The following is a 24,709-nucleotide window of genomic DNA, read 5'->3' as shown; positions in this document are numbered from 1 at the left end:
GGTTTTGTATGATTATCCAGCTGCTGCTGACAAATCATCTATGTATGTGCTTCTCCCATCCAAGGATTCTGATGAAAGAGCAATTTACTATATCTCACAAATTTACCTTCATCTACAAATCAGTACACCATTGCACAACCCAGAATTCTATTTTTGGTTTTAGTTATCATTTGTAAACTTGTAAAATCAGGATGTAGTTTTGGAGAAATCTTTTCAAGTATCATTTCAGTTATGTATAAATGCACAAATGTTGGCATATATAAATTGAATACTGTTTCAGAAGTTGATACGGATGCCTATCTAACCAACCACCCAGCCAACCACCCAACCCCAAAACAAAACAAAACAAACAAACAAAAAAGCCAACACCATCCTTTGCATTCAATGCAGACATTTTCACAAGAAAGATTCCTTTTTTTCCTTTCTCATAGATAGAATATCAGTATTTATAACTTTAAAGAAAGGTAGGATTTCTATATTTATCACCACAAGATTTCTTTTTTTTTTTTTCCTTGTAAGACTTTCTGCTGATTTTGCTATTATTAAAGCTACTGCTACTGCATACTCTGACAATTTTGCTCAAGATTTAGAGAAGCTGCTACGAGTAGGTGGAAAATGATGACCTTGATCTAGTGATCTGCAACAATACATTTTGAACTGAAAATATGGTTACTCAAGTGGAAAGAATGTGACCTAAATAGGTTACTGAAGCAGATATCAAGAAGTTATTGGTAAAGAAAAAAATATACAGGAAACAGGACAACAGTCACTGCTGTTCTCTTTAGTTATACCATAAGAGATTCTTTTAAAGCACTCCAAATATATATCTTGTACAAAATATTTTTTACATTTTTAGAGTGAATATATATATGTATATTAGAATGTCATAAGTTTTTGCCAAGAAGTGTAATGAACAAATATCAGAAACCCTTTGGGAATATAATAATATAATATAATATTATAATAATTATTCAATATGATCAGAATTCTCTAAAACTAATACATTTTTTTTCTACTAATGTTTATATTGTGAAGAGTATCAGAAATGACAGTTTACTGACAGTGATTTTAAGTAACCCCTTTAGTGTTGACTGCTTTGTTTTATAAAATAGTGTTATGTTTTATAACATAAAATATTCATGTTTTAATTTAAGTTTTTATCTAGTCTAGAACTTAGAGAAGTACCTTTTATTAATGATTTATATCAGGCAGTATGCTAGACTAGCTTTGCTCATCAACAAAGCACATGCCTTTTCTTTGAAAACAGTTCTGTTCCCACTGGAGCCTATGAAAATAAGGTGTTAACAATAACAAGAAAAATGCCGTATAGCAGCATATATAGTGGATAGCACCAAATAAACCACAGTGCTGGAGCAACCACATCTCCCAGAGGAGAAGTTTGCACATAAGGGAGCTCCCACCTCTTAAGGAGGGGATAATGGTGACCCACATGGACAATTAGAGAGGAGGTACATACATATGTGTGCTTGTGTGTGAGCATGTGTGCAAAGCTGTCTGTAACTAGCACTTCTGGGGATTAGCTACAGAAGGGTGTTCAGAAATTTAATGGAGTTCATTCATATTTTGTAGGCATATTGCAGTTTGCAGTTTATCTAAGCTGCAGTATTGCAGTTTATCTATTGCATCACTAGGATTGATCCTAAATATATACTTCACCAATTGCAGCTAATTATGTGTCATCAATAAAACAAGAAACTGCTTTGATCATGATTTGGTTTAAACTGCATGAACTGAGCATTTTCATACTGCAACAGCACCAAGTTAACATTACCACTGCCTTTTATTATTTATCATTATAGCTGTATGGATGCTCATTCACATTGCTTAGCTGTTGTCTTAGTTCCTGGGAGACTGTTTTGCTTCACGTACTTCTCCCTAAGGTTAACCTCCTCTAAAGGGTGTTATCCTTTACATAGATAGTAGCCAGCTGATGCCTAATATCCACTGAACTCCATAAAATGCCCCATGTAGTCCAAAAAGATAAATTTGTTTGCTTTATTTTTTTCCAGTTCAGGGTGTTTGAAAATGATATGAGAGCTGTACTGAAGATTATCTAGAGGTTCTTATGTCCAAAACTATGACTTTTTGGAGCGTTTCCTACAATTTGACATGAAGATTTAGGAGGTGAAAAATAGACCTAGAGGACTGCACTGGAAAGGAGGTGACAAAATTTTTGAAGTCCAGATCATTAATGAAGATGTAAAAAAGGACTGAACGCAGTACTGATCCCTGGGGTACTCCTCTTGTTAGTGGTCTCCAACTAGACTTTTCACCACTGACGTCTATACTCTGGGTCTGGCTGTTCAGTCTATTCTTGATCCACCTCACTGTCTGCTCATCCAGCCCATAATTCAACAGCTTCTCTATGAGGATTTTATGGAGAATATTATCAAAGCCCTTACTGAAGTCCAGGAACACAATACCTACTGCTCCCTGTTCATCCATCAGGCTCATAATTTCATTATAGAAGCTTATCAGGTTTGCCAGGCATGACTTCCCCTGGGTGAATCCATGCTGACTACTCCTGATGATTTTTTTTCATGTGCCTGGAAATGGTTTTTAGGTTTAGCTGTTCCATCACTTTCCCAGGGATTGAGGTAAGGCTGACCATCCTGTAGTTCTCCAGATCCTCCTTTTTGCCCTTCTTGAGGGTTTTCTTGGGCACCTTCTCCCTCCAGGGATTTATCCCATGGTACCCTACTGAGCAGCTCCTTGAAGAGGCCAAACTCTGCTCTCCCCTGAAGACCAGGGTTGTGAGCTTGCTGCATGCCTTCCTTGCTGTCCTAAGGATCTTTGAGTCTCCAATGTAGGATGGCTTGTGAACGTGAGGCTGCTCCTATCTGTCTACAGAGGGCCCCATCTACGCGGTCTTCCCAGCTAGGTGGCCTGTAGCAGAACCCACACTATAATGTCATTATAATGTCACCTATTTCTGTCTTCCCTCTAATCCTAACCCATACATTCTCTGTTAGCTCCTCATCCATCCCCAGGCAGTTCCATGCACTCTAGACTGTCATTGCCATAGAGGGCGACACCCTGTCATTGGTCTCCCCAGCCTGTCCTTCCTAAAGAGCCTGTATCCTTCTGTTACAACAATCCCATCATGGGAGCCATCCCACCATATCTCTGTGATGCCAGTAAGATTGTAGTCCTGCAAGTGTATGCATGTCTCCAACTCATCTTGGTTTTTCCCTATTCTGCGTATGTTGTTGTACAGGTGCTTAAGAGGGGCATCCCAGCATGCTGTGTTCCTAGAAAGTGTTTGGGGGATTTCTCCATGATGGTGCCCAGTAGGCAATTCATTGCTAACCTGCAAGTGCTGCAGGTGACCCTGCTTAATTCCTATTTTGTTGATTTTGTGATCCCTCCCCCTCACATCACCCCATTCCCTTTGTTCAGCAGCCCCATGCATCACTCCTTCACTGTGCTGCTGGTTACCCTCTCCTACCCGACTCCTTCTTAGTTTAAAGCCCTATTTATGACATCAACCATCCTATTGGCTGACCATCCATTTTCATCAAAGGATGAAAGTTAACTTCTCTGTGGTAACTTTGACTCTTCCCTTGTATTTGAAGTTCTTTGGGCTTAAGAATAGATCTTTTCTGGTTCTTCTATTTCAAACTGTAGCTGAATTAGCAATTTCAGATGTTAACTACACTGAGAAAATGCCAGAAATTAAGTGATGTAAAATAACTACCAAAAAACTAGCAGATGGTTTAACAATTTTTTTTTTTTTTTTTTCTGTTTAGAAATGCACATGTAAATCAAAGTACTGTACTGTTAAATGGCCTATGAGGTTGAATGTTCTGGAACACATTGAAATTCACAGGAGTGAAAAGAAGCAAATATTAATGTTAATACTTATATGAACTGTATGAGAAGGGAATTTTAGTTTGATTTATACGTTTAATTAATTCATCAATCATTAGCCTATGTAGTTCATAATCCTCTGGTGAAATAATTAACAAAATTCCACCTTCAATCTATAATTACGCTATCATGTTACTTAATAAATTATGATTCCTCTCTCCAGAATGTTGTGTTGCCATCTAAATGTAACACACATATATTTTAGGAATTCAAACAGTTCATTTCAGTTTCAAGTCATTGGGTGAATCAAACTAAAAACCATACTCCTATGGCAGTTTATCAGACATATATACGGTAATAAGCTCATGGAATATATTAAAAATGACTGAAAATATGAATGTACACCACAGATAAACTAAGGTTCCTAACTTCTGTCTATTCCATTTAAGTAATCTAAAATGAAAAGTGAGTGTTGATTTGTTTTTGAAAAATAAACGCTGAAAAATTCAGTTGCCATTACGCATAGCATGTCTTTTACTTTGGTATTCTAACTTTCTCTAGAAAAACCACCATGACGACAACCTCATTACTATGCTAGGTCAATTACTCTGATGGGGGAGACATTTTTTTGCTGTTGTTCCTGTTTGTATATTCCATTATTCTTTTCCCATTGCATATTCCAAAAAGGGTAAAATAGGAAAACTGGGTAAAATAGGTAAAATAGGTCATTGGTACACACTGCTGACCTTAAGCTGAGTGTTATTTGTTCCTTACTGCATTTTACAATTAAGGTAAATCATGCCATATTTTTTTTCCTTCTTTTCACAGCACAGTGACTGGGAAAACACTGGATTATACTAACAATTTTTTGTTTAATTTTAAATGTCTATAATATGGGGAAAGTGAATTCCATAAAGTATAAGAAACAAACAAACAAAAAACCTAAAACATATCACATGGAATGGAGTAAATATCGTATTACATCACCTATGTCAATAGATGATATTTGAAAATACTGGAATTGTGTGGCTGAGACAGAAGTATTGCTTAAATACATCAAACAAGATTTCAGAGGACAGCTCTAGATATCTGAATTAAAAGTGGTATTGTCTATCTTTCATTGGAAATGATCCACTTTCATGCTTTGGATCTCTGTATTACTTTATTGGAGAGTGAAATCTAGCAGCATAATCGCAGCTTCATGGTCCAGAGCTTATACAAAAGACTATATTGTTCATTACAATCCAGAAACAAACAAACAAACAAATTCTGCTTTCAAAATTCTGACCTATAATCAGCTAGAAAATTCTAGAATACATAGAACATAAATAAAAATAAAAATAAAAATAAAAATAAAAATAAAAATAAAAATAAAAATAAAAATAAAAATAAAAATAAAATAAAAATAAAAATGGAGATAACTCCTGTTAAATTTTCAGTTCATTTTTATAGAAAAAAGAATTTGTTAAAACAGAGTTGTTTTATAACTACATATTCTTATAGTAAGTATCTGGTGTTAACAAGCTGATTGTGTGGAATTCTTCTGTATTAAAAAATTCAACAGCGTCTGAGAGAGAAAACTGTCCCTTGAACAGCTGGTTATACCAATCTTTCTTTTTCATGTGCCCCAAAGTTGTTCTTACAATACAATATACTATCATCAGGAGATATATATATATTTTTTTAAGTAATATAATTCAGTGGTATTTTTAAAATAATAATATTAGCATTCAAATTGAGAAAAATAACGTAAGTAAAAAAAAAAAAAGAGAATAGTCAAGTAAATACACTTCATTCATCATTTGTCATAACAGAATGAGAGAAAAAAAGGCCATTAAAATAACAAATGGAACAGAAAATCAAACCAATAAGCTTCTAAGAAATAATTAGAAAAATACACAGTTACACCAGAAATTGCTTTTATTTTGGAGAGTATCATATTTCATACTGAATGGAGATTTATCTCCAGTAATGTACACTTTTTGTAGCACAAACTGAAACATTTAAATAGGATCTAATTAGTGAAATACTGCAGCTGAACCAAATCTCCTCTGAAACAAACACTAGACATACAATACACAAAATGTGCACTATGGGAAAAAAAATTATTCTGGAGGTCCCAGACATGTTTTCAGTGTTATAGTTACTTGAAATACTGGCTACTATGCTAAAGTTTCCTTCTCACAAAACAAATACAGCTATCTAACAAAAGCCACAATGAAAATTTGAAAAACTATACGCTGTAAAAATACTTGATTTCCTACATGCATATCTGCTTCTCTAAGTGCTGTACACAGAACAGCAGCTACTGAATTGGCATGAAAGCACCAAAGTCAAAATGAAATTTCTGATTTTATTTTGTATGTTATACCTTACTAGTGAAGACAGTGCTATAATGAGGTAAATGGTATCAATCTTTTAGTACAAAGATATGCTGCATTTTATGCTAAGCAAGATAAGCCTTCAGCTTGTGTGTCTGTCCAAGAGCTAATAGCTGATTGTACTTATTTATTTATTTTATGTGTAAATTCAGATGTTAATTCTGAAGAATCATGAGAGTTATTGTGTGGGAGTATGTTTTGGATATCTGAGGTTGAATAATGCTAACAATATATCTAAGTGTATTCTTCCATAATCTATTTCCACAAATTTATCTCAATGAATAAAATAGGAGTATCTCTGAAGAGCAAAATAATACAATATCTGAAGTACTGCTTCTGAAGGGTAATTAATATTTCAGATTTTTTTTTCTGTCATTTTAAAACAGGGTATGCTAATCTTAAATTTGGTGCTCCTGGGTCCCCTTCCATGATTATGAAAGCTATAGTTAAGAAATGTAAGATTCTTATTCTTTCAGAATATACTTTTTAATACAAGCTTCATATTTATTGCAGAGTAATTAGTTTTTCTGGCATCAATATAATGAAAAAAATGACAGTAAAGTTAACCTCCAAAGCCTTTCATGGTACTCTGTTAGTGATGCAATCTGCATATTGTAGGGCATCCGTACAGAGCATTGACATATATGGTTATCTCCTACAGATTTCCATATCTGCGGATACGAATTTCCACAGTGCTTTAACAAAATTCCTCTTAGATATTCTAAATGATTTTAATGAAATCTTGCTTGTTTTAATACTGTTAATCAGTTCAAGAGAATCAGTTGGGTTATTTTGTGCATTAGATCAATAATTTATTTATTTTTAATTAGAATACTGTGATTTAACATTACTAATCCATTTCCATTCTTACTGATTTTAATTATAAAGTGGCATATTAATTTTCTTAACATCAAAAACAATTTTAAACTTTTCAACATGGAATACTTTCCATCTTAGAGGCCATTACACCCACCTGCAGAAAGCTAGTACCATCAAAAACACACCAAGGGAACCGCAGACAGCAAATTCTCAGGTCTTATTGTATCTGCTCTGTGGAAAATGGTCATGACATGAAACTCAAGACAATACAGTCAAAATATGACTTTTCTCTGTAACAATAAAGTTTCAAGAAATAAACTCTATCTTTCTATGAGTCGGACTACCACTATTTAAAAATTTCTTACAGCATGAAAGACAACTGTGATATACTATAATAATTCCTGAGTGACACATATTGGTCAATAGTGAAAACTCTAAGGAAAATATTTACAGAATTGCAGCCTCTAGTGGTTGAACATGTAATATTTTTATCACAGCTGTTCCTTTCTGAATAATCACTCAGTTTCATCAAAATTATCATCAAAAGGAAATTTATTCAATATCAAAAAAAAAGCTAGATGAATCTAGACTTTGACAGGGCAAAAAATACAAGGACATCTCTATGAAAATACTACCTCCTGAAAAGTAATACAAAAAATAGTTCATTTGTAATTAGGTGATGAAGGACCTCTGTTTAAAATAAGGAAATAATTGGATGTGAATTACTTAGATAAATTAGACAATTTCAAATGGACTAGTCCTAGAAAACACTTTTATTTGGTGTTAAAAGCAAAGGCAAAGAAACTCTGAGGTCTTCAAAGTTATTTTTGAAAAATTCAGGAATTACAGGATTAACTTCAATTTCTCAAGAGGGATAGGAAAATATTAAACCGTGTTAAACAGGTATGTTCTGAAAGACGTATGAAGTAATCTTCCAGGTTAAATCACTACTGCAAAAGCCCTAGAGTGGGTTCTGTGACTTTTTCCTGCTCTGGCATGGGGATTAGACTACAAGATCTTTCAAGGTCCCTTCCAATCCCTAACATTCTGTGATTCTGTGATTTTTTTGGGGCACTATTAACTGCAAGAAAGGCTTGATGGAAGACTAATTAAAAGCCTGATGGAAGGAGGTGGATTAAATCATACTTCCACCACAGTAAGAAAGGGCTGAAAGTGTCAGCTTAGCTGTTGTAAGATATTTTTTCTGCCAACACGAATAGTTAAGTTTTGGACTAGCTGAAGTTATCATTGGAAATGCTTTAAAATTGATTTAGGTAGACAGCTGCTTGGAATGTCACAGGCATCATCATTTTGCCATACCATCCTCCTGAGGTCCTTTAAGGCTACAAATACACGATTCTTCAATTTAATGAAACAAATGTCCTGATAGAAAACATATGGGTGAAAACAAAGTAGCACTAAATGCAGAAGATATTTATTTGGAGGATCAGAAAGGCCACATATAAAATCTTATCAATAAACAGAGTAGAATTGGAATAGTTCAGCATAAGAAAGACAGGGAAGTATGAGAACAAGTCCAGAGAAGGGCGATAAAGATGATCAAGGGGCTGGAGCACATCTCCTGTGAAGACAGGCTGAGGGAGTTGGGGTTGTTCAGCCTGAAGAATAGAAGGCTCCAGGGAGACCTTCCAGTACCTAAAGGGGGTCTACAGGAAAGCTGGGGAGGGACTCTTTGTCAGGAAGTGTAGGGATAGGACAATGGTTAACGGCTTTAAACTAAAAGAGCATTGCCCAGAGAAGCTATGGATGCCCCATTCCTGAAGGTGTTCAAGGCCAGGTTGGATGGGGCTTTGAGCAACCTGGTCTAGAGAAAGGTGTCCTGCCCATGGAGGGGGGTTGGAACCAGATGATCTTTATGGTTCCTTCCACAGAATCACAGAATCACAGAATCGTCTAGGTTCGAAGAGACCTCCAAGATCACCCAGTCCAACCTCTGACCTAACACTAACAAGTCCTACACTAAACCATATCACTAAGGGCTACATCTAAACGTCTTTTAAAGACCTCCAGGGATGGTGACTCAACCACTTCCCTGGGCAGCCCATTCCAATGCCTAACAACCCTTTCGGTAAAGAAGTTCTTCCTAACATCCAACCTAAACCTCCCCTGGCACAACTTTAGCCCATTCCCCCTCGTCCTGTCACCAGGCACGTGGGAGAATAGACCAACCCCCACCTCTCTACAGCCTCCTTTAAGATACCTATAGAGAGCGATGAGGTCTCCCCTGAGCCTCCACTTCTTGAGGCTAAACAACCCCAGCTCCCTCAGCCGCTCCTCGTAAGACTTGTTCTCCAGACCCCTCACCAGCTTTGTTGCCCTTCTCTGGACTCTCTCGAGCACCTCGATGTCCTCCTTGTAGCGAGGGGCCCAAAACTGAACACAGTACTCGAGCTGCGGCCTCACCAGAGCCGAGTACAGGGGCACAATCACCTCCTTAGACCTGTAAGCCACACTGCTTCTTATGCAAGCCAGGATGCTGTTGGCCTTCTTGGCCACCTGAGCACACTGCTGGCTCATATTCAGCTGCCTATCAACCAGTACTCCCAGGTCCTTCTCTGCCAGGCAGTTTTCCAACCACTCATCTCCCAGCCTGTAGCGCTGCTTGGGGTTGTTATGCCCCAGATGCAGGACCCAGCATTTGGCCTTGTTGAACTTCATGCAGTTGACCTCAGCCCATCGGTCCAGCCTATCCAGATCTTCCTGCGGAGCCTTCCTTCCCTCGAGCAGATCAACACACGCACCTAACTTGGTGTCATCTGCAAACTTACTGAGGGTGCACTCGATCCCCTCATCCAGGTCATCGATAAAGATATTATAGAGGACCGACCCCAGCACTGAGCCCTGAGGGACTCCACTAGTAACCGGCCTCCAACTGGATTTGGCTCCATTCACCACAACTCTTTGGGCCCGGTCATCCAGCCAGTTTTTAACCCAACAAAGTGTACGCCAGTCCAAGCCACGAGCAGCCAGTTTCTTGAGGAGAATGTTGTGGGAAATGGTGTCAAAAGCCTTACTGAAGTCAAGGCAGATCACATCCACAGCCTTTCCCTCATCCACCAAGCGCGTCACTTGGTCATAGAAGGAGATCAGGTTCATCAAGCAGGACCTGCCTTTCATAAACCTATGCTGACTGGGCCTGATCGCCTGCTTGCCCTGCAAGTGCCGCGTGATGACACTCAAGATAATCTGCTCCATGAGCTTCCCTGGCATTGAGGTCAAACTAACAGGCCTATAGTTCCCCGGGTCTACCTTCCGGCCCTTCTTGTAGATGGGCGTCACGTTTGCTAGCCGCCAGTCGACTGGGACCTCCCCTGACAGCCAGGACTGCCGATACATAATGGAAAGCGGCTTGGCCAGCTCCTCCGCCAGTTCTCTCAATACCCTCGAGTGGATCCCATCCGGCCCCACCGACTTGCGTACATCCAAGTGTTGTAGCAGGTCGCCAAACATTTCCTCATGGATAGCGAGGGCCACTTTCTGCTCCCCATCCCCTTCCACCAGCTGAGGGTACTGGGTATCCAGAGAACAACCGGTCTTGCCGCTAAAGACTGAGGCAAAGAAGGCATTGAGCACCTCAGCCTTTTCCTCATCTTTTGTAACTAAGTTTCCCCCCCCATCCAGTAAAGGATGGAGATTCTCCTTAGTCCTCCTTTTTGTGTTGATGTATTTGTAAAAACGTTTTTTGTTATCTTTAACGGCAGTAGCCAGATTGAGCTCCAGATGAGCTTTGGCCTTTCTAATTTTTTCCCTGCACAGGAAAAATTTTTTCCCTGGCTTTACACAGGACCACCCAGAAACCAAAACAAAGGGAGCATCTATTCCTTTAAATGTGTTTTTAACTTATCAATAAAGTACCTTTTCAGTGCAAAGAAATGGATAATGAGAAAAGCAGGAATTCATAAACAACATTCAGAGCACAAACCTCACCAACAAGTAATAAGGGAGGCAGTAACAAGAACCAAACTTGTTCACTCACAGTAATTGGTAAGGGTATGTGGGAGTGTAAAAACATCTGTTTCAGCAAGGTTGTCTGATCATGGGCATTGTCAGATGGGATGTTAGGATAAAGGGGGTAGCCATAAATAAAATATTCAAAGACACAAACCTGACAGACAAACATAACAGAGACTATGACAAGAAACACACCTGGCCAGTCACAGTAACTAATGGGCTATCAAGAAACTGCAAGCAAACCGAGACATTGAAATTGACAAAGATGCCAACCTAAGTGTCCAAGATGTTGTGGTAGAGTTTGTGGGACTGTGCCAGCTGATGAGGGGGAGATCAGGGGGACTGTGCAGAGGGAGGGGAGCAAGGAGAGAGAAAGGAGAAACAGACAGAAGGGCATATAAAAGGGACTATCACATGTAAGGTAAGGCTGCTCTGGCTTGACTGTCTGAGTCTGTTCCTTATCACCACAGTCTGTCCTATCTTCTTACTAAATCCTTTCCTAATGTTCTCTCTGCGTAATCTTGCTCCCTACCCCAAGTGTCAGCACTGCAAGGGCTCAGTGCCAGCTCCTGGTGAGACCTCTGTGTTTGAGTGAAATTTGGTGCCAGCTCCTAGTGTCAGGCCGTTGTCTTTGTGCCCTGCCCTGAGGTGGCAGCTGCTGAAGCCAGTGGGGTCTCAGCATCAGCTCCTGGAGCAGGTGGGGGTCTTCAGCCTCCAGCCCCAGAGGTGGGAGCGCTATGCGTCCCCAAAACTGCTGCTGGGGGACGGGGCTGAGTGAGGCAAGGGAGGAGCTCTGTGCTGGCGGCTGGAGCAGGGTAACAGCCCGTGTGCCTGGTGACAGCTGCTGCTGTCTGTGTCTGCTCCAAAATGGGCGTCCGTGGGCTGTACATGTGCATTCACTGGCAAACCCTACACTGGAGTGGCCAGAGAGTGGGGGACCCAGGTACCAGCAGGGGTAAGAGGAGGGCAGAGAGTTCAGGAAGGTGTCCTGGCTAGCACTGCTGGAGGCTGTGGCTGTTCCTAATTTCCTTTCATGTTTTCTAAGCATCATACTCAATGAACTATTTACATGCATTCTAATACATGAATAGGTATATAAAAAGTTACTAAGTTCTTATTAAAAAAAAAAAGTTTAACAAAAATATGTTATGAAGACAATCTGTCATTAAATCCAAGAAGCTCTAGCCATTAACTTATTTGCATTCTTGATTAAGGAATACAACAGGTAGAGTTCTTAGCATTAAACAGGTAGAGTTTTAGAGTATTTTACCATGCCACAATCTCAGACTTGAATATATAAATACATACATCTAGTACTTAACAAACATGTGACTTTGCATAAAACTTTTCTAAAAAAATACCAAAGAGAAATATTCTGTAATTTAGTTTTGAACTCATTGGACTTTAATTCTTTTCCATCTTTTTTAAAGAAAATACTATGCCTTCTTAAGTAAATTTTGCTGTTTGTGTATTATACAAATACCAGGACTACAGGCACGTTCTGAAAATCAAACTCAGTTACTTTACACTGAAAATTGTGAATACAATGCAACTAAGATGAATATAAGATGCTTTCTCAAGATGGTTATATACATCAAATGAATGCTTAATGAGTACTGTCAAATTATTTTCGTATGTGATGACAAAGTGGTTTCTAGTAATTTCCAAAACTTGCAAAATGCTATGAAACAATTTTGATGGGTTTTACTTTTTCTCTTTTTTTTTTTTTTTAATGAATTAGCACTAACCTGAACATGAAGAATATAGATTTTCAAGTTATAGGCATCTCAAGCACAAATTTTAGAGACCAACAAGAATGAACTAAGAGGAAAGATGCAATGCTTTCTCTATTTCTGTCTTAATTTACAGTATTTCCAGTAGACTCCTAAAGGACTGAGAACATCAGTATTTCTTTCTGTATTTCTTTCTGTATTTAATGTGTGCCTCTATGAGAATGAAAAAATTAAAATTAAAATAAATAAGGTGCAAGCAAAGTGTGTTGTGAGGAGTCTTGATAAAAGCTTGATAAAAATTAAAAACAACAACAAAAACAACAGAAAAACTTAGAAGATAACTAACATAAAGAGTAACTTCAAGGAACAATGTTAAATGACATTCCTGTGTAATTATAAGTAATAAACAACATTTGCAGAAACATATTTGTAAAGAAAAAGTATTATTACAAGTGACTGAAAGCTATTACAGAAAAGACAAAATATGCAAAATGGGAAATATGCAAAATGGGATTTTAAGCAGCAGAGACTAGAAATCAAAACTTTGCATTTTTGTTATTGCTGTAGTGAAAGCAAAGATCTTTCTAAAAACAAAAAACAAACAAACAAAAAAAAAACAATTAAAGGACTTCTAATATGGTTTGATATAGACTAATGTTGCACTTCACCTCTTACCCTCAGAGCAATTTTCCTGACAGATTTTGTATCTAATCAGAAGATTAAAGAAAGATACACTTTTAACATCAGTGTTTCAGTAAATCACCTTTGCCCTCTCTGTTAATGACCCGTCACATTATAATGGAAGACATTCTAGCTGAAGTATTTTCTTCTTTTCTTCTTTTCTTCTCTTCAATACAACACTGTTCAATTGTTTATACTGATCTCCTCTTGCTGTGGAAGTGTATTCTCCCCATCTTAATTTTCCATTGTACTAACCAACACAGATTGTAAAGATTGTGTTTTACCACACAGCTTTTGTTCTGCATTTGGGATTGCTACACTGATGTAAAAAGTCAGTGTTTTTCCATTCTCAGAAATTGTTAATTGTCACTTCATGAATTTACTCATTTAATTCAGTCTATCATCCTCCTTTATATGTGCATCTAGACAGCTTTTGTCTACTACTAGATGATTAAATCCTGCTAATTCAAATTACAGGAGTTAGTATGACTATATGAATGGGTAAAATGAAGAGAATATTGTCAGAAGTTTATATCTTATTCATCTCATTCTGTTAATGTAACCACATAGAGACAATCTTATTCTTAGTTTCTTATATATATATGTCTTTTAAATTAAATGAATAAGTAAACAACAGTGGGTGGAAACAGAGACTGAAATGAGGTTTGGGGAATTTAGGGAATTAAAATTATGAAATTCTCTAATCTTGCTCCATTTAATTCTATCCAGTTAGTACTACGCTGCATTAACTTTTCACATCAAGCACAATTCCAGTCACCGTCTGCTGGAGTTTAATTATCACTTTTTTTTATATGGAAAAGGAGAATAATTATAGAGGAGATTTCAAAACAAACTTACTTTAGCATGGTATGCTACTTTTTATGTAATGGGCCACATAAACTTCAAATATTTTCACAATACCAGCACTTACCCACTGCTTTATACACTAGCTACTGAATCGCTAATTTGCTTAGCTCTTCTCCATCTTATATGTAGCAGTTTCATATTTAGTTGCAAACACCAGCAAACATTTAAAATAAATCATTGTGAATAATAGTAATCCAAGTCAGCACTTCAATAGAAAAAGTTGTAGAGAAAAAAAAAAAATCATTAGTGAGGACAGGTAATACAGCATTAGTATCGTATCATGACCCGAAGAGGGGTGCTTTATGAACTCACAGTAATTCTTCAAAATATGCAAACAGTGCTCTGATTTTCTGAACAGATGTGGGGATCAAGCCTCATGGGCCTAAAATTTATTCATGGACATGGCAGCATCACATGCGAGAGAGGGATGAGGTGAACAGATACAAGTCGATTCTGCATGGCTGCAGAGCTATCAGAAACACATTACACCCACTCTAACAGTCTTCTGTGCAGATGCAGCTCTGCTGTATCAGGCCCCTTCTCAAAGCATTTTTTTTATCTGCTGTAAAAGTATATAAGATCTAGTACTTCTGTTTTAAGTCGGAGTTCATACCAACAGAGGGCTGAACCTCTGTTGTGCTGTGTTCTCACTTTCAGCTACAGAAATAAATCACTTCAGATCACTTGGCTGATCTGAACCTGCAAAACAGATTGTGATTCTGCGATGGATGCTAAACTTTTGCTGTCTTCCTAAATATTTTTATATTTGATTTGCTATATGAACCAGAAACAGATTTGTACAGTAACCTAGAAGAAATACAGCTGCACCTAAACTGGGTTTATGGTCATTCCCAGTACTTTAATACTTTAGGTGTTCACAGCCATTTGTCCTAAATAAGAGGAAAATTGTATTTCAGGTATTTTATGATCTAAAGGCATGCCTAACATTTAGCTGCACAAACATTTGTAAATGTTTAAAGGTCAAAAATAATCTGTGGATATAGTGTATATATATATAAGCATTGGTTCTTTTCTCAACATTTTTCTATTCTCCCAACATTTCTTTTACACACAAGCAGAGATGTCATACATCTTTCCCATTTTTTTTTGAGAACACTTTATGTTAGATTAGAATTTATGCTTCCGAATGCATATTATTCAGTCTGAATATTGACAACAAATGTAAGATACTGTGGAATTGTTAGTAAATTTCAGGGAAAACTAATAATGAGAACCTTTACAAATATATAGGCTTGTTATACAGCTTGTTTTATTTCAAATATTTTATTTAATAAATCAGTGAATTGGATTTCTTTGCCAGCTATAAAAGCACATCATCATAATTCCAATTCACAACAAATAAAGACAAAATACTTTGATAAAATTTCTATTGCTTCCTACTTTTTAAACTAGTAAAATGGGATAATTCCACCCTCCTTTAGCTGTTGAGAAAGTCATAATCTAGTTAAAGCTAGCTGTCTGGATTTTTTCTCTAAAGAAATATTTTTTTGGCATCAAAGAGCATGATTCATCCAAAAGACTTAAGACAACTATTTAAGGATGGAATACACTTCACATAAAACTGCCTTTTTCATTGATTAGAAAAACTGCCTACACATTTGACTTATAAATGAAACAGAATTTCTAGAAAGCTAAAACAAAAGTAAATTAATCTCACTAGAGATATTTTGTATAAATTCTTCTTGGAAATCTTAATAATTTTGAACAAAGAATGAACTCAAATCTCAGTTTCTGTTCTCTAACAGCATTACATTTTTCTTAGAATATCATTGGATTTTATTTGGACCAAAAGTCTTGGCAGCTCTTCTGGATAGACTTGGGTCTTAGCAGCAATTCTTGATTGACTTACATATGCATCCCTATTCAATATTCATTATTTTCTAATGAAGAAAATACACAATATAATGTTTATAAATGAATATCCTTTAATACCTTTGTTGTTATCCATTCCTCCAACAGCATAAAGTGTGCCAACTGTAGATTTTCTAGGTTTAGTTCTTGGACTTTGCATAAGAGTTCTTCTCTCTGGTAAAAGATGGTATTTCATGGCTTCCAGAATAAGCTTCTGGCATTCTAGGTCATCCTTAAAAAGTGTGTGGTTTTCTAGGTCAGCCAGTGTCTGTGAATGACAAGATCATAAATAAAAAATGTTGTCATATTGCTAGGAAAGCAATACTATGCAATGAGATATCACAAAAATGATGTCATAAGTACATGACTTCAGTGTGGAATACAGGCTTTTGCAGGATCCTTTTTGCAGAAAGAAGGCCAGGAAAGTAGATATTTAATTGATTTTGAAAAGATTCCAAGCAACTTTTAGATTATTTCACCATCCCTCAAGACTACTATCTGTCTCTTACTGAAGTCACTGAAGAAAATTAAGTATTCTCTTGTAGGCTACAGCCTTATCTATTTTAATGGTTTCCAACATTTCTGGATCTGATAGGATCCAGAAGGCATCTCTTTGTAAGCATCCTGAACATGTAGTCACATAACACTGTCACATAACACCATTATACAGTATTTTATGTATTTTACTTTCCAGGAACATCCCTTATTTCTAATAAAATAAAATATAATAAAATAAAAACCACAAACAAACAAACAAAATGCTTGTGTAAGTTTTTCATGTATTGATTTGCTGTATTATTGGAAAAAATAAGGATTAATAATCCAGATAATGTGACCGTCTTTGTAATTAGTGTAAAAGCTATCAGTAGTATAGTTACTATAGTTACTATAGTTACTAGCTATTAGTAGTGTAGTTACTGAATACAGATACTCAATGAATACAGCTGAAAGAACATTCTACTATATTACCATATTTCCAAGAATTTGTAAATGTTAAATGTTGAATTCACTTGCCTGTATCCAGTAGCACTTGAAATGCTATGCATCACTGTTGCAGTTTCACCTTTCAGGCAGCTGAACACTGCACAGCCATTCGCTCACTCCCTACCTGCCAGCCACCCCCCCCACCTCCCGCCCCAAGTGAGATGGGGGAGAGAACTGGAAGGGAAAATAATAACAATTATATACATATAAACATAAAAACAAGTGATGAACAATGCAATTGCTCACTATCCACTGACCGATGCCCAGCCAGTCCCAGAGCAGTGGTCCCACCCTCTCCCAGTTTTATTGCCCCACATGACACCATGTGGTACGGAATATCCCTTTGGCCAGTTTGGGTCAGCTGTCCTGGCTCTGTCCCCTCCCAGCTCCTTGTGCATCCCCAGCCCCCTCACTGGCAGGGCGGCGTGAGAAACTGAAAAGTCTTTGGATGAGTGTAAGCATTGCTCTGCAACAACTAAAATATCAGTGCACTATCAGTGTGTTATTCTCCTAAATCAAAAACATAGCACATACCAGCCACTCTGAAGAAAATTAACTCCATCCCAGCTGAAATCTAGACAATCACCCTTGAAATTTTCAAGATCCCATTGCCTAAGCAACCTGGCCTAGCCTCATAGCTGACTCTGAGCAGGAGTTTGGACTGGAGACCTCCTGAAGTCCATTCCTGCCTGAACAATTCTGGGATCTGATGCCAGTCCGGTGAACTTCAGCCCTTACACAGATTTTGCATCATACCTGCCAGGCCCATGCAGATGTCTCAGCTTCCCTAAGGTACCAGAAGTGGATCAGACTCTCAATGGCTACATTTAGGCAACTGAGTATTACCTTTAGATGCTGATCCCTATATACTGTTGACTATACAAATTAAAACAGGATTTAATTGCATATGGCACCACACCTGTACAGTCTGGAAGACCTCTAGATCTTATACAATACCTGTCTTGGAGACACAGTTGCTTCTGGAGATGCAGCTGATGGCAATGATGCTGAAGACTTTAGTCCTCAGTGTCTACAAAGAAACCTCACCCTCACAGAAACATACATACAAACATATGCAAACTGCAATGCAGTTAACCAAATACAGGCAGCTAGATTCATTTTAAGGACTGTTGACTAACTGTCATCTGAACTCCAACTGCTGATGAAGAATGTGTGAAGGTCCTTTATCAATCTTTCAGCCTTTTTCAGATCACATTTTCTGTGACATCCAAAACATTACTAGTTAGTACATGGAAATAGCACACTGTTGCTTCTGATTTTAGGTATCAGTCATGAACTGAACTTATTGAGTTCCAAAGTAAGGCATTACATACTGCAGTATCTCAGCTGGTGCACCAGAACTCTTATTTTACATGGCTGATGACCTAACAGTCAGTAGACCTGGTTATTAAAATACAGAAATAAGAGTAATCTAGCCTAGTATTTTGTCTCCAACTGTGACCATAAGCCAGGGAGCAAGCCATAAAACTAGTTTCATATACAGAGTAATCCTCCTTAATATTTCCCCAGCGTCCAATTTTCAGAACAAGGACCTTCTGAGCTGAATGTCTTTTCTATGCATTTTACAATTCTCAGGGACCTTATCTTCCAGAAATCAGTTCAATCTTCCTTTGAACTCATGTAAATTTCTTGCATCAACAATATGTTTTGACAACAAATTCAGTCTATGTCTTGATGCATATGAAGGTTTACCTCCCTTTGCTTGCTTTGAACCTGACTCCTTTGGCTTCATTTGTTTTCATTCAATATGTTTAACTCATTTCTGTCATTCAGAGCCCCTTAATTTTTCTAATGGATGAGAAAATGCATAACTGAGCCCTACCATACTTTCTAAGTCAGAGTCACAGAGTGGTTGAAGTCGGAAGGGACCTCTGGAGATCATCTAGTCTAACCTCCCTGCTCGAGTAGGGTCACCTAAAATACATTGCACAGGATTGTGTCCAGGTAGGTTTTGAGTAACTCCAGAGAAGGAGACTCCACAGCCTCTCTGGGCAACCTGTTGCAGCACTCTGTCAACCTCACAGTAGAGAAATTCTTCCTCATATTCAGCTGGAACTTCCTGTGATTCAGTTTGTGCGTATTGCCTCTTAGCCTTTCACTAGCCACAACTGAAAAGAGTCTGGCTCCTTCTTCTTCACACAATCCCTTAAGATATTTGCGTATGTTGAATAGATCCTCTCTCAGTCTTCTCCACGCTAAACAGGCACAGCACTCTCAGCCTTTCATCGTAAGAGAAATGCTCCAGCCCTCTAATCATCCTAAGAGAAGACAGGTAAGACAAAGGGGCTGAAAATGTATCTACTAATATATATTTGGGGACGTCAAATATCTTTCAGGAGCTCTGAATAAATTTCTGTCAGTGTTCCAAATCTGGCTTCATGTAACAAAAAATGAAAGGATGAGGCCTTTAATTTTACCTCCCAAGGAATAATAAAAGGCTTATATGCTTTCTCTCAACTTGGCATATTTTTTATTTTTATGTTTTAAATTGTCATATCAACCTTCTTTGTCTGGTGGAACAAACACTTTTCTTATCTTAAATGGAAAATGAGGCATAGAAGACCCTCCATATATTTACTTTTATATAAATATATAAATTGTGTATTTGCTAGCATTTGCTAATAAAACAACAGTATCTATCATATCCATTTTTATAAATGTGCGTGATTATTGTATTGAGAAAATCCTAAAGCATCTTTGAAACAGAAGCAGCAGAACTGTAAACAACCGACTGTAAAAAAAAAAAAATAAAATGTCTAATATGAATACAGTCTTAGAGAAATGTTACAGTATAGATTTGAAATTAAACCTGCTGCTCCTTTAAATTTGTCATAAGCTCCCATTCTGGTATCTCCCTAAAATATCCGTATCTTTTAAACCAATTAGTTTCTACTGATCTATGTACTCCAAGGCCATATTCCTATGACCACAGAAATTCAGTATGTGGCAGCCACTATCACATACAAAAGTTATCTATATTGAAGGTTTACTCCTCAGAACCACTTATCTGTGTCTAGATTTCAGATAACTAACAAGAAAAAGCATCTTTTTTTTGGAAAACAAGTTCACTAATTTGGAAAACAAGACACTAATACTACAGTCAACTTAAAACAATGTATACTTACATCTATATACAAGTGGCTAGAGGTGCTGGGTTATCAAGTTTCTTATTAAAATAATATGAAGCACAGGCAGAAGAGAAATAGACACGCGAAAAAACAGCAGACAATTGTGTTCCTTGATGGCAGTATTTTTAAAAGGTGTCACTGTACATGGCTGAGGTTAAGAGCTTGATATAAATGTTTGCAAAGAAAATGCACATGAAACAAATTACACTTGAAAACATTCTTAAACTTTATTATCTTTTCTCACAGGAAAATGGCCAACTCCCAAAGTCTGCTATTTTCAATCAAAATAGCATCCCTTAAAATTTTATCAAGAAGTGCATTTAAATGGATACCAGTCTGACATATTTCTTAAACATATAATCTAACATAAACTACCTTCACATCTAACCTGATGAATTTAAATATCAACATTTTATTCTCTTCCCTCAGAGCTGGTATTTTCATATTGACAGTAACTGTATTACATAAAATACAATTTTGCTATATGTTTTTATATTTGGTATTTTTGAGCTACAGTCAGTACCAGAATAGCAGAATAATCACTGAAATTTTTATTATTTCTTGCAGTTTCTTACATCTAAGCTAAGCTACAAGAAAACTGAGTCTATAATTACGATATGTTTCATTTTTAAGTTAATTTACTTTCCCCACTGTGTAGAGAAAAATACAATTCTCAAGAAGGTATTTAAGCTATTATTATATATTGTATATAATTATATATATATATATTATTATTTTAATTTTCTTCATAATAGCTAGTATGGTGCTGTGTTTTGGATTTAGGATGAAAATAATGTTGATAACACATCAATGTTTAGTTGTTGCAGAGCAGTGCATACACTAAATCAAGGTCTTTTTTGCTTCTCATGCTGCCCCAGCAGCGAGGAGGCTGGGGGTACACCTGAAGCTGGGAGGGCACACAACCAGGACAGCTGATTCTAATTGGACAAAAGGATATTCCATAACATGGCATCATGCTCAGCAACAAAAGCTGGGGGTAAACATTTGAAGTGATGGCGTTTGTCTTCCCAAGTAACTGCTACATGTGATGAGCCCTGCTTGCTGACCACAAGTAGTGAATTAATTCCTTGTTTTGCTTTGATAGCATGTGCATCCTTTTCTTTACCTAGTAATTGTCTTTATCCCAACCCACAAGTTCTTACACTTTTACCTTCCCAATTCTCTCCCCAGTCCCACTAAAGAGGGGTATGCGAGGGGCGGCGGTAAGCTAGGGGCTGTGTGGGGCTGAGCTTCCCACCAAGGTTAAACCATGACAGTTATTATGCAGTCCACATTACTAAGAATATTAAAGTGTGCTAATAAACACTAATGGTAGCTGTATTTCATAACATTAATTTACATTTCATAATATTAAGATTCTTAATATATCATTTTTTGTGATTCTTTCACCTTTGAAGTCCTCAGCACACTACTCAGTAGATGAAAAATCAAAGATCTAAAGACAAATCACGTTCAGAGTTTTAAACAGGATGAAGCTTTCTCTTGCAAAATGCTATATCATTTAGGGATACTGAACCAAACAGTGTACTCTGTCAAAAATTAATTTATCATCATACAGGCACAACAAAGCTGAGAAATCAAATTATCAGTTTCCTCTGCATAAATTTGAGATAATGTATAGTAGCCTACGTTTCCTAATGCTTAATGGAATTAATGCAATTGACAACAAGTTTTTTTTATGACAAACCTATTTTACCAGCAAGGATGAAAGTCCAACAATCATATTTGTTGACTTCCGGTCAGACAGCTGTGTCTATATTCTGGTGTTATAATCTGTGCTTAGACTCTTAAAATAAGTATTTATAAGATCTTGCAACTGAATTGCCATATGTTTTAAATACAGGAGTGATAATCAATGAACACTGTCCTGTCCAAAAATATGGAGATTTCATGCACCAGCAACAAATAAAGACTGCATCTCTTTTTCTTTGTGATTAGAAATACATCCTGGAAATGAGAAACCATTTCTATTGAAAACTTCAAAAAGCAGACAGCAACCTGCATTTTTTCCCTCATGAATAAATAAATAAAGTTTTATTCAATGGCCAAACCATAAAAATATTTTTTTGTTCAAAAGAAAGAAATAATAAAGATCTCCTTGTTATGTTATGATCGGGTAAAACATGCTATCTCGTGCACTTTTCCCAATGGTGCAGGTATGAGAAAAATAATTTTGTGAAAAATATTAATTCCTCTACTCCTATGTACTTATTCTGTCACATTGGCTAATTTGTGATAAACAGTGGATTTCTGAGTAATCTAAGGGCTAAACTCTGTGAGTTTACAAAAAAAAAAAGTTGAAATTTCAGCTATTGTTTAGAAAAAACAAATGGAACATAAAGCCAACTGTTTTATCTTGTCTGTTTCAATATTCTGTTTAAATATTTTCTAGTCCATAGCTATCTTTCCTTATTACATTAAAATATTCAATACATTTAATCAGGATACATGTGACCAGGAAATTCAATTAAAAAGGATGTTTCCCTGGAAACCCTACTATGTTCAGCTTACTACTTCATAGCTATGACACACTTAATTAAAAGAGAAATGTATCTAACATTAAATGAAGATTTCTGAGTTTAGTAACACGTAGAATTTCACAGAGCTGTTGCTTTTTAGAACCATGTTGGTGCTACTTCAGCAGAGTTAAACTACTATACTGGTTTTGGAGCTGCTTGAATTTCTCAGACTACCAATATTCTGAGAATTTTTAGTAACTTTGTGTCACTGTGTTTCTCATTTTTACCATTTTAAAAAACACTGATAAAACAACAACAACAACAAAAACATAACAACAAGTCCTTTCTCAGCTGTACTTCTAAATTACCTTCAACACAATGCTGCAGAGAGTTGGCATGCTTCATTTCAGGGAAGCAAATTCAATTTGAGATCTGGAGTGAAAAGTAGTCAAGTACTGCCGAAAGGAAAGTCGAATCTAATGAGCACAGCAGCAGGAGGTTGGTACTGGTACAGTGACAGATAGTGGGACTGACAGTGGGCACACTGTGGGACTGCACCCTTACTACTGAGGTCTTCACCTTTCACAGCTTGTGAGAAGCTCTACTTTTGCAGTAACCTCAGAAAACTCCCCTAGCCACTTGCATTGGGTTTACATAGCAAGGTTTTGGTAGTGGGAGATGCAGGGGCTATGAGAAGAGTACAGAAACTGCCCCATGTTAGATAAGGGTCGATTTCAGCTGGCTCCAAAGGGACCAGACATTGGCCAGAGCCGAGCCAATAAGTGACGTTGTTTGTGCCTCTGTGAGAGCAGATTTAAGAAAGGGGGAAAAAAATGCTGGACAACAGAAGCTGAAATAGTGAGAATGAGAACCAGCCCTGCAGACACCTTGGTCAGTGCAGCAGGAGGGCAGGAGGTGCTCCAGGCACAGAGCAGCAGTTCCCCTGCGGCCTGTAGGGAAGCCCCTGGTGGAGCAAGCTGTCCCCCTGCAGCCCATGGGTCCCACACGGAGCAGATCTCCACGCTGCAGCCCGTGGAGGAGCCCCCAGTGGAGCAGGTGGATGTGGCCTGGAGGAGGCTGCGGCCCATGGAGAGCCCCCGCAGGAGCACTCTATTCCTGACAGATAGACCCCGTGGTACAGACACATATTGGAGCAGTTCTTGAAGAGCTGCTGCCTATGGGCAGCCCCCACAGGATCAGTTTGGGAAGGACGGCATCCCGTGGGAGGGACCCCATGTGGAGCAGGGGCAGAGAGTGACCATGAAGGAGTGGTGGAGACAAAGCGTTAGGGACTGACCGCAGCCCCCATTCCCCATTCCCCTGCACCGCTTGGGAGGAGTATGTAGAAGAGGGCGGATTGGGGGAAGGTGTTTTTAATTTCCTTTTAGTTTCTCACTTCTCTTGCTTGTTATTAATAGGTAATAAATTTTATTAATCTCCCTGCAGTGAATCTGTTTTGCTCATGATGATAATTGTTGAGTGATTTCCCTGACCTTATCTCAACCCTTGAGCCCTTTCCATTGTATTTTCTCCCCTTTTCCCTTTGGAGTGGGGTAGGTGGTTGTGATGGAGCTCAACTGCCCAGCTGAGTAAAAGTATGATCCATGTGAGAGTATTACTGATTTGATTATTTCCTTTGAATGATATTAAATGAAAACTCACATCCACAGAAATGATCAACTAAGAGATGGAGAGGTCCCATGCTCCTCTGTTGAACCTCTGGCATCTAGAATGGAAGTCCACCACTGTTAAGGAAAAAAAGGATGCCACCCGCATGGGAAGGGAATATTAACCCTCTCTGCCTCTGCACCCCACTCTTGGCAAGTCTACAAGACTATAGAAAGCAACACGAAGAGAGAGAACACAGATCTGTCTCACCTTGAGAATAAAATGGGTCAATTAGCATCTAAGACATTGCAGATCTGGGAAAGAAGACAGTA

At 37.6% G+C, this 24,709-nt stretch overlaps 1 protein-coding gene across 2 annotated transcripts in view; it reads right to left on the bottom strand.

Annotated features, from left to right (window-relative positions):
- Positions 1–24,709, bottom strand: part of KLHL1 (kelch like family member 1) — a gene marked incomplete at its 5' end in the record, with an annotated part of 250,391 nt that overhangs the window by 68,330 nt on the left and 157,352 nt on the right. For both annotated transcript variants that reach the window (XM_083819401.1, XM_083819402.1), the window contains one exon: positions 16,238–16,424. In XM_083819401.1, the coding sequence (XP_083675527.1) occupies positions 16,238–16,424 (187 nt within the window). The remainder of the gene's footprint in view (positions 1–16,237; positions 16,425–24,709) is intronic.

Source organism: Anser anser, assembly GCF_964211835.1.
Source record: "Anser anser genome assembly, chromosome: 1".
Classification (NCBI taxonomy): Eukaryota; Metazoa; Chordata; class Aves; order Anseriformes; family Anatidae; genus Anser; species Anser anser.
Note: the sequence above shows the minus strand (reverse complement) of the source record. Positions and strands in the feature narration are given on the sequence as shown.